Source organism: Nematolebias whitei, chromosome 21 (assembly GCF_014905685.2).
Source record: "Nematolebias whitei isolate Nwh7 chromosome 21, NemWhi1, whole genome shotgun sequence".
NCBI classification, from domain to species: domain Eukaryota; kingdom Metazoa; phylum Chordata; class Actinopteri; order Cyprinodontiformes; family Rivulidae; genus Nematolebias; species Nematolebias whitei.
Window position 1 is genome coordinate 14491755 of NC_056518.1, and position 11558 is coordinate 14503312.

Genomic DNA, 11558 nt, shown 5'->3' on the forward strand with positions numbered 1-11558 from the left:
CCCTTCTGTTCTTTCAGGTCAGCAGACCAGCTGCTCCTGAGTCCAGAGTCCCAAAAAACTAAACAAAAGCTTAAAGGGAATCGTGCTTTCTCTGTTGTTGCTCCTAAACTGTGGAATAACATGTCTTTGAGCATCAGACAGGCATCCCGTTTTTAAATCACTTCTTAAAACCCATCTCTTTGCTTTGGGTTTTGACATCACCTGAAATGTTGATTTTTAGTCCAATTACCATATTTTATTTATAGAGCACTTAAAACAGCTACAAGGCCAACCAAAGTGCTGTACAGACAGAACAACAGACAACACACGAAGCAATATACCAAATGAAGTAAATCAAAAATATAGACATAAAAACGATGCAGATAATACATTTGACGACAAACCAGTGTGGAGCGTACAGGTTCACAACACAGATCATCTGATGTTGAAAGCTACTGAATAGTAGTGAGTTTTTAAACGGGATTTGAAAACCGAGAGGGAGGGGGCCAGTCTGACAAGCAGAGGTAACTCGTTCCAAAGTCTTGGTCCTGCTACAGAGAAGGCCCTGTCACCTCTGCGCTTGAGACGAGTTCCTGTTCCTCTGGTTCCCTGTCAGATAAGACATTAAAAATGTCAATAGAACCTGATTTATGCTGGTGAAGATTCTCAGTCATCCAGGACATGATGAATTCAAAAAGTGTTCAATACAAAAACAACTGGACTTTATTTGAACAACAGAAGATGTTTCGCTCCTCATCCGAGGAGCTTTCTCAATTCAATGAGCAGTGAGTGAGAGATTCAGGTTATAAGGCTGAGTGAGATAAGACACACACACATATGTAGATTTGTAGACAGGCTGGGCCATAATAATGTGCTTAATGTGCGGGCTGGGTCAGTGTCGTGCTTTTTATTGCATCAGGGACATGCACAGCTGACGATCCAATTATATGCCAACATGGCTTGCCATAATACACCTGCTGCACGCGGCCATTTGACCGCACGCTGACCGGCCGGTTGAAAGAGGTAAAAAGTTCAGTTAAGATTCAGATAGACTACTGCCAGCGATCCATCTGCCCAAATGGATGTTCATTCATTTGCTGCATGCGGCCGCTGACCCAAACAGGTGAGATCCCAAAATTTTCGACATGTCAGAGCAGGGTCCAATGCAGGCAGAAACAGGAGAAGCATTTAATGCGCTTTGAGAGCTCCTCAGCTCAGATCTTCTGCCCCCTTTACTAAGCTGCGGGCGTTTGCTGACCGTTAACAATAGTCAGTGGTATAAGCAGTCAAAGCTTAATTAAAAATGTTGTGGGTTTTTTATGGATTCGGACCTGTAATTACTGTTAATTTGTCGGATCGGGTGGAGTTCAGAGATGATGGCTGCAGGCTGGGACCAGGTGGGATCGGATTTTTTTGACCCGAGTGCAACTCTAGTAAGAAGAACCAAACAAAAAACATGAGGGCGAAACAGTCAACAGTTACACACCACACAGTACAGTAAACTGTTGTGAAGTGGAAATGCTGCGCTCCAGAAGGAGCATGGGAACAGGGCATGCATCACAAAATGTATTTTTTCCATATGGAATTTTAACTGAATTTTCATTCATGTTTACGTTACAAAATTAGTAAATTATATTGCTCGTAATAGTTTAGCTTTAAAATTCACATAAAGGCATAAGAAAAAAAATATATTACTGGTACGTACCTTACTGTGCTGTTGGGATTACTGTAAACCATTACTATTTAGGTTCCATGAAAAAAATCTGCAAAAGACTGAGTCTGCAAACTGAACAACAACTTTGCGGGGGTTCATTGTACTTGAATAAAAATAAATGTGTAGTTGATTTCCCCCCCCAAGATCTCCTGAAGGTAAAAAAAAACAACAACTAACAAAACATCCTAATATTTCATTAAAATTACTAAAAATAAATGTATAATTTTGTTTTTCCATTCAGTTTTTGACATATGATCTATAAAATTTCCATCATTATCCTCATAACTCATCCTAGTTGCCTCCAATGGGACAAGAGGCCCCAGTGCCTTTGAGTCCACAGTAGCCTTTGGGAACCTTCTTCAGGTACTGCTGATGGTAGTCCTCAGCGTAGTAAAACTGTTGCCCCTCCAGAATCTCTGTTGTTATTTGCCCATGGCTCTTCTCGAGTTCCTGAGGATAAAATGTAAACATAAGCTACAACAGTAACAGTAAATATTCAAGTAAAACCAATTTTATTTTTATTACATTGTGGTTAACTGCAAATGCAATATGGTCAAAAAACAAGTGCAAGAATTCCCCCCAAAACAAAATTTTATAAACCTTTAAGACCGTACAAATAAAAATAAAAATAATCCACTATTTAAAAACACAAGCCTAAACTAAAAGCTTGAGTATAAAAAGTTTTAAAAACAAAACCCTTTTGCAATGGAACTGAGTTCTTGTGGCCAACAGAAAACAGGACCATAAGGACTAAAGGCACAATGTACAGATTTGTAATTATTTCTCGGTAAGATTAAAAAAACCCTATACATGACGACCTTAAGAACAGTGTCGACCACAAGTTTTTCAAAGATGATGCCAATCTTTAAAAATCAGGGCAGATGATGTTTAATATACAGCACAGAATTTTTTATTTTAATTTTGGCCACAACTGCTTAACTTCAAAAAACATGAATTTAACAATACTTAGAAGAACTTGGACATGTGTTATTTAGACACAATATAGAAAAGCATTTACTGTACGTTTAAAATAACTTGTGGGATGTGGGATTTTGGTCAAGGTTAACCCTCCTGGTGCCCTTGGGCCAAAATTACCCTGAAAGCCAAGCTCATTTTGACCCAAGGGCAGCAGGAGGGTCAAGGACAAGACGTGTAAACGAGTCCTCGTGGCTCAGTGGGATGAAGCTGTTTAAATAAAGGTTGAATGAATGAAAAAAAAAGCATCATCAGCACAAGAGTAACACAATATGTTGGGTTATGAAACAGGGAAAAAACATAAGAGGACCAAGAATTGATCCTTGTGGAACTCCAGGAGCACTGTTGACTTTGATTCAGTATATTCAGCCAAAACAGAAATCTGCTGTTCTGTCAGATGAGGACACATTTGCTTCCGATGAGGAAAACTCAAACTGTAGTTTGGTTTTCAAATTATACTTTTAGACCTAAAAACTTAAAACAAGATAAATTTCAGAGGTGAAACTTTCCTAATGTGTTTTACTTTACCAGAGTCAATTACCAATGAATCATTTGAACTAACCAAGTTGCTTCAAAAATCTGAAAACTGCTTCCTTTGTCAGTAATAACTTCTTCAAAACTAGCACACCTTTGAAAAGGTTTTTGAAGTCTGCAGTACATTAGTCGTGAACTTGTAGTACCTCTCGTTGATATAGTAAAGAGTTTATGCTCTTCAACTAAACAGCAAAGTGACTGTGTGACACACAAAAAAGAACATCAGCTTCTTTTTATATTGCGGTGCACCTTTGTGGCTCTCTCTGTAGGACAAAGCATCAAAGAGTATCCGCTGTCTTTGAGAACACCTTAAGACACTTTCACACTTCTAAACACCACGAGAGAAGCCTTCAAACGCACTAAAAACAACACGCTCTTTCAAACAGACGCACCTGCACACACCGAACACCTCTGACAGGAGTATCAAAGGTGTACCTGCTGCGCCGAGTGGCTTTTCCTCCACCTAATAAAACAACGCTCAATCCTCGATAGATCAGTGCTCTGACAAAACAAGTCTGAAGTGCTCTGAGACCGTGGGCAACAAGTAGCTTGCATGTAGCTCTTTACACCTCCAAACGGTTTGCGGCACTCAGGAGCTTTGCGGGGGTGTCAGATGAGTTCAGCAAGAACCATAAAAAGGAGCGTAGTGTATTCAATCTGGGCTCAAGCTGTTCGTGTCTGCCTATGAACTGTCTCTTCTGTGAATACAATTAGTAGAATTTATGTAGGTTGTTTAGCATCAAGTAAAAAATCCTGAAAAATGCCTGGTTTGTTTTTGCATTGAGGGTGTGCCCAACATGCAGACAGACAAAAACAACTGAAAATGTATTTTTTTAAAGCTCTTATAGACGTGTAGTGTGTTTTTCATGAACTATCTTTGTGCTATTTATGCCCCAAAGAGTCGCTGAAATAAATCTAAAAGAACAGTTTTCATTTTCATTATATAGTTATTATTAACTGTCACTTTATATTTCATTTTCATAGCCTGTATTAAGAGCTTTTTCTTGTGTGAAAGTAACTATCCATGAACTAATATGTTTTATTATCGACATTACACAAAGCAGAACAGAGTTAAAATGTAGAAAGTGTTTGAATTTTGGTTGTAATGTTTTATTGTAAAATATACAAGTATTTCAAATTGTACTTTGGAATGACTACAATATTTTACAAATATTTACAATAAATGACACACGGACTGAGTGCTGGTGAAAGACCGAGCGGTAGTGTTCAAACACAATCGCGACACAGAGCGACCCTAACTTTAATTATTACTTTTATTTTTGTAGCTCTAAAGCAACAACTGAATGTGAATAATTTAATGTTAAAAACAAGAATTTTCTTTGTGTAGTGATGACTTTGTAGCAAAAAATAAAAGAAAAAAAAAACTGAAAACTTGCAAAGTGTTACCATCATTTTGATAAAAAAATTAGTTGCAGCAGCAAAGAACCTTTAAACAAAACAAATAAAAAAATGACAAAAGCACATAAAAATAAGACAATAAAACACCAAAAATAAAAAATAAACTGCCCCGGACCAAAATTTCATCTTTTCTATGTAGAGAGAAACCAAAGAAGTAAGTGAAGGCAACAAGTCTTTTATATTTAAAGACCTGAAGGTCACTACAGAGGTGGAGTGCTTCACAACCCCAGTAGACATGATGAGCGCTTGTTAGTAAATATATTACCTGCTTTAAATGCTTAAAAAGTAAGAGTATAAATCCTGATTGTGGCAGCTTTAGTAAAAAATAAAAACAAACGCAAAATTAGGTTTTTTTTTTTAGATGTTGTGGTTTCTAGGTTTGTCTTGCATGTTTTTTTTTTTCCCACAGGTCTAGAGGCAGACTTCAATGAAGTTGATTTGTGTTCTCTTTATACCTCTCTCTCTCCTCTATTCCTATCTTCTTCTTTACCTTTTAACCCTTCTCTCATTTTTCTGCTTTGTTTTCTTCTTTGTTTTTCGTCCCCATGTCCATTACATCTGAAACAAACCCAAAGCAAATTCTAATAAAATTGAATTTATATATCAAGTGGAGCGTTAAGGCCAGCCATAATGCTCTGCTTGTGAAAGTAAATCTGTTGGGCTTCACTTTGACACTCAGACAATAATTCTAATTGTCACAATGTCAGACAGGACAGGGGGGGGGGGGGGGAGAGATTAGTTTCTAAACAATAAAAAAGTCAGACCTATTGGTTACAACTAAATAATTTACTTCAAATTTGGTCAATGTATGACACATTTTTATCTTTGACGATATCAATAGATGGAAAAACTAAAGAAAACCATCCATCCATCCATCCATTATCTTTACCCGCTTATTCCATTTTGGGTCACGGGGGTCGCTGGTGCCCATGTCCAGCAATCACTGTGCGAGGGGCGGGGTACACCCTGGACGGGTCGCAAGTCCATCACAGGGACACATAGAGACAAACGAGACAAACAACCATTCACTCTCTCACTCACACCTAGGGACAATTTAGAGTTACCATTCAGCCTAACATGCATGTTTTTGGACTGTAGGAGGAAACCGGAGCACCCGGAGAAAATCCACGCATGCACGGAGAGAACATGCAAACTCCACCCAGAAAGGCCCCTGGACCGGGGTTTGAACCAAGGACCTGCTCGCTGAGAGGCAGCAGCTCTACCAGTTGCGCCACCGTGCTGCCCACACTAAAGAAAACCTTGAACTTTTAATCAGTAACAATTAGGCCTGTCGCGATAAACAATAAATCAATTAATCGCATGATAAATTAAAATGAGGTAGATAATTTTCATCGATCAATTTTAATGTCTCTCTTTCTGCTGAAGACACTGGATGACAAAAGGCTCAGCTCCAGTGCTCTGCACTGATCCCTCTCTTTCTCCTTTCCTTAGTGTAAGGGGGGAGTGGACTATCGCGTCAGGTAGCCAGCCAAGGCACATCATCTTGAACCTCTGCAGCATTAGAGCCCCATGAGGAGTTAGCAAGCTAAAGAAACTCTATTTGATATCGGGGAAAATAAAGAAATGGAATTGGTTTCTAAGTCTAATGCAGCAGCAGCAGTGTGGGAGCACTTCGGATTCAAACCAAATGACTGAAGCGAACCGCTGAAACTTTGCGAGTCGGTATGTCACATTTGTCATAACAGGGTGGCAACTAAGATCAGCAATACAACCAACTTCCTGCCTTAATTCTTGCTCAGAATCTAAACTAAGTAGTAAGATTAAAGTAGCTACAGATCTGCTTATGGACTGTTGAGGCACCTGCTCTTAAACGCAGTGTGATTTTTTTAGTTTGCACTTTTTATTTATAAAACTGGCAGTTTTGCCTGTCTTCTCTATATAAAACTAATGATTATTATTTTTGGAGGGCACTTTAGTTTATAGAATTCATAATCTGTACTGTTTTGGTTGAATATAGTTTTTATTTCCATTTTTTTTTTTTTTTGCATTTAGTTTTTATTCAAGTACATTTTTTGTTAACAGAGACTGAGAGTCCATTTTATTTTTGTTTTTGGTTGTTTTATTTGTTTTACAGTTTCAGTGTTGTGTTCTTTTAAAATTAAATTCATTGATCCATGAGAGGATGTACTTTGTACTTGCATTATTATGTCATTATCATTACATTAATTTAAAACGGTCTACAAACAATATTATTGCTTATCGCAATGATTTCTGAGACAATTTATCGCCCAGCAAAATTTGCTATCGTGACAGGCCTAGTAACAATGACTCGATTGTAGATCTGTCATTTCTAACCTGGGCACAAAGCCCAGCCTGGCCTGGCCCAACCCAAATTTGGTACGGGCTGGGCCATGATAATGTGCTGGATGGGCAGGTTGAGTCGGTGTCGGGCTTTTGATTGGGTCAGCTGATCAGCTGCGAACCAATTTTATGATAACATGGCTTGCCATACCTCACCAGCCCCACGCGGCAATTTCACTGCGAGCTGACTGGCCTTGAAAGACGTAAAAAGTTCAGTTAAGCTTCAGATGGGACTGTACTGACAGGAAGCGATCCATCGCCCAAATGGACATTCATTCAGCCGCTGCACTTATCGGATGCGCGCGGCCGATGACCCAAACAGGTAAGATCCCAAAGCAGACATGTCAGAGCAGTCCGTGTCGGAGTAATGCAGAAGAATGCAGACAGAAACAGGGTTTAAATGCTCTTTGACAGCCATGAAATGAAAGTACAAATACCCCCTCATCTCTGATCTTCTGCCCCTTTTATTCAGCCGCGCGTCCCCGACCGTTAATAACTAATTAAAAAAATGTTTGTTTTTTTCCGGGTTCGGACCTGTAATTACTGTTAATTCGTCGGGTCGGGTGAGGTTTGGAAATGATGGCTGCGGGATGATCGGATCAGATGTTTTGGGCCCGAATGCAACTCTACTCTGTTGGCTCTTATGATATGACGGACATATTTCATGTGAGATAAAATAACTAGATCCAGTAGAACTCTTAACATATTCAATGAAGTTAAGTCGGGTCATCTGACTGTTTCTTTTTTTGTTTTGCTGTTGAGACGTTTCATCCTTCATCCAAAGGACTTCATCAGTCTGAGAAGCCACACGAAACAACAACTCCTCAGACTGATGAAGTCCTTTGGATGAAGGACGAAATATCTCAACAACAAAAAAAGAAACCATTCAGATGATCTGACTTAACTTTGTTGGATTTTTTTGCCTGGATTATCGAGCATAAACTTTGGGCTCTTAACAAATGTTTTATGTTGCATTAATCTACAGTAGCTCACAGTATTTATGAACCATGCTTATGAAATGTAAAATACAGCATACTGAAACAGACAGAACATTCCAGAAATTTTAATTTGACACTAAGGAAATGTATTTTAAATTATATCACAGACAAAGGTTTGTAAGCTCAATCATCCAGGTAGATAACAACAAAAAAAGTTAAATCGTGTCATCTGGACCAGTTTCCTTAAGCGAGAAATGATTCGTCCCCCATCCAGAGGACTTCCTCAGTCTGTGGCTGCCAACCAGATCTGTCCCATAGGTAGCCTTCACTGCTGTGTTTCAGTTCAACCTCCTGTTGGAATCTCAGAAATAGCTTTTAACACAATCAATCATCATGTACAACAATCAAATGTTTTAGACCAGATGGCCAACTTGCTACTCACAGAAACAGCCTGAGGACAACCAAGGCCTAACTGGTTCAGATGCTCAGATGTGACATCCTGTAGGAGTAGTGTGGTGTGTAACGTTGTCCACACGGAGGCAGTGTGGCACCAGCAGAGTGTGAGAGCTGGAAGTGATGCAGTGGAGTCAGTAAATCAAAGCTCTGTGTCCCACAGAGAGGCTGAGGCAGCAGCTGACCTCTAGCTCCTCAGCTGCTGCAGCTTCAACATGAGGACTCCAGTCTCCCTGTAGGAGGGAACCAGTGTACACAAACCTAACAACAGCCGTCAACAGACGTATTTACAGTCAAGCAGAGGAGAACCCTTTTTTTTTTTTTTATCCAGAGACTGTGGTAAACCAGCCGACACAAAAATAAAGCTCCATACCTCATGGCCTAATTAATCAGCCATGACCACCAAACCACAGTGGAGGAGAAGCCTCCAGGGTCCAGGACGCGCAGAGTGGAGAGTGTGCAACATCCAAGGAAAGGTTTACCGTTTTGAGCAAATACACACCTCCACCCTGCCACCACCGCACACCTCTTCCTCACTCTCCACCCAACTCTGTACAGCAGCCACAACACGGCAGCCATTTTAGATCTATAAATCAGAATGCATGGCGTCATGCCACTGTGTATAACCTTTATGTGGCTTTGCTTTCTCTCTCTCTCTCTCACACACACTGCAGCAGCAGCAGAGCGATGATGGGAAGAATATGGAAGGTAAAGACAGCAAACATGATGAGAAGTCCTCAGGTTCAGCACCTGGGTCTTAATGACTAGATGGACAGAGACTGGTGCAGTTAGACTGATAAATCTGTAAGGAACATATTGGTGTGTGTGTGTGCGTGTGTATTACTCAGTTTGTGAAGACAGAAATCATTTGACAGAACGATAAAGGGTGGACTTGTGTCCTTATGTTAAACACAAGGCTGATCTTTGCTGCCGTGAAAGGTTAAGGTGAGGAACTGGAGCTGGATGGATTAATTACGATGAGATTTAAGAATGAGGACAGTAAATACGAGTCCTCTTCTGTGAGAGGAACGTTTGAGTGCGTGTCCAGGGCTGAGCTCACTCAGCCCAGTCAGCCCTTCCTTTCTTCACGCCTGTCGGAAAGACTTCCATGTCAAAGACATGGCTGAATGGGTGCATCCCCCCCCCACTCCTCCCTTCTGACTCTCCATCTCCTGATGGATTCTGATTCTCCTTCTTTTTCTTTCTCCAATGTGAGCACAGCGCAAGGCACCGTGCTACCAATGTCCTCCCTGCTCGCCAGCCAAGCGAGAGAGCCCCTAGCGACATCGCCATTGCCACAGAGGCGACCCCGGGACACAAATAGGATGTGACACCCAGAGAGAGGGGTAGAGGTGGAGGAGGAAGAAAATGTACTCCGTCCTCTTCTGTTCTTTACCCCACAGTCTTCTGTCTCCTTCCCTTTGAGGGCCTTCGGCTGCCGAGCGGTGGGGACAAGAGACGTGCACTGACGTAGAGTTTGTGACACTCGATGACTCAGAGTGAAGACATTTTGAAGATGGAAATGACCTCAGTTTGGTGATTTATGGCATTATTGCAGTTTTTTTTTTTAGTATTTTAAACTAAAAAATAAGTTACTTTGCTTGCATTATAATTTGATATAATAATAAAATTAATTTTAAGGTTTATTTTGTCAAAACAATGTTTGAGGGCTGATTTTTTTTTAAATAGCTTTTTCAGTGAAGCTGAAAATGCACAGAATAAAATCACTGCATCATTTATATATTTATAAAAAGGTCAATTGTTATGTAAAAGGTAAAAAAAAAAGCATTAGCAGCTAACTTTATTTGAATAAATGTTTGACCTGTAGGATCAATCTGTTAGTCTTGTCAACTTTTTAGACTACACACATTTTTCAAACCTTTCAAGGACACATTCATGAAAAAAATAATCTCTCTGGCCAATAAGTTTGATCTCATTCTAACCCAGCAGTGTTACGAATGATGACACAAAACACTTTCTGCATCTTGCAGCAATTCCATAATCTGAAATTATAACCGTGCAGGATTAGAGACATTTCTTTACAGAACAAGCAGCCTTTGATGGGGCACTGAGCGTCGTAAAGCTTTAAAACATTTTATACTATGGCTTTGCATTAAGATGCTGTAATGAGAATATAAGAATATATATGTAAATGTAAAAAGTGCCCACCAAAATGTAGCACCGTTGTAAAAATAAAACACAAACAGCAAATATTAAAACAATTAAAAAGTAGAAATATGCGTATAACAAATGCAAGAGTATAAAGACTGATACAAAAAAAAAAAAGATTTATTTTTTGCATTGTTTGTATCTGCATATCTGAACCCTGGTGCTATATAAACAAAAAACCTTAACGTTATAAAAAAGTAAAAACACTTTTGCGCACTGCAGACATGAAAGCTTTCTGTCTCTGTGCTGAAGCGCTGCCTGTGAACACATGAAATCGCCTGACATGGTGCCTGTCAAACACTCCTCTGCAGCACAGAGGTTGCCCTCAGTGACCTCGGAGAAGGAGCGACGGCACGAAAACGACAGAATAACAGAGAAAGTGAAAAGGGGGACATGGAGAGGATAAAAAGACAAAAGCGATGGACAGAAAACGATGAAGAGACTTCCTGATCATATAAGAATCCATGTTAAAAATAAAACGACATTTCATCTGCATGACTTAAATAATGTATATCCATCCTCTCTTTGGGTTCGTCTCTGCCCTGCTCTGTTCATCCGTAGCTCCTTTTTCAACGCAGGTCAGGCATCCATTTTAGTTTAGGCTCTAATCTTCAGCAAGCCCTCCTACATTTTGTGAGCGGGGACGATCCACGCACTTCAGGCTTGGTGCAAGCTCCTACCTATATATATATATATATATATACATATATATATATATACATATATATATATTAGCATGCAAGCATTACCTGTATTTTTGCATCTTGTGGTGTTCTATCACAAATGTTTAAAGTTATACACTCAGTTCAGTTTATTTATACAGCGACAACAGAAGTCGTCTCAGGGCACTGAACAGAAACATTCATATAAGATTATCAGTTTGGCCAACAGCAACAATGTTTTAGATGTTTTTTTTTGCAGGTTGGAAAATAAAAGCACTGGAAGTTCTGAAAGGAACATCTGACTTTTGAAGACTTTCCAAATCAGAAAGAATGGGCTTGTGTGACTAGAAGCCCGCTAACTAAATATGCTGATGCTCTGGCCTGTTTTACTAA

The 11558-nt window shown here is 39.7% G+C and overlaps 1 protein-coding gene across 1 annotated transcript in view; it reads right to left on the minus strand.

Moving 5' to 3' along the window:
* Positions 1-1984: 1984 nt before the first annotated feature.
* The window catches only part of si:ch1073-358c10.1 (mitochondrial peptide methionine sulfoxide reductase), a 45643-nt gene continuing 36069 nt past the window's right edge, over positions 1985-11558 (minus strand). Inside the window, exon 6 of the mRNA XM_037694540.1 lies at positions 1985-2143. Coding sequence (XP_037550468.1) covers positions 1985-2143 — 159 coding nt within the window. The remainder of the gene's footprint in view (positions 2144-11558) is intronic.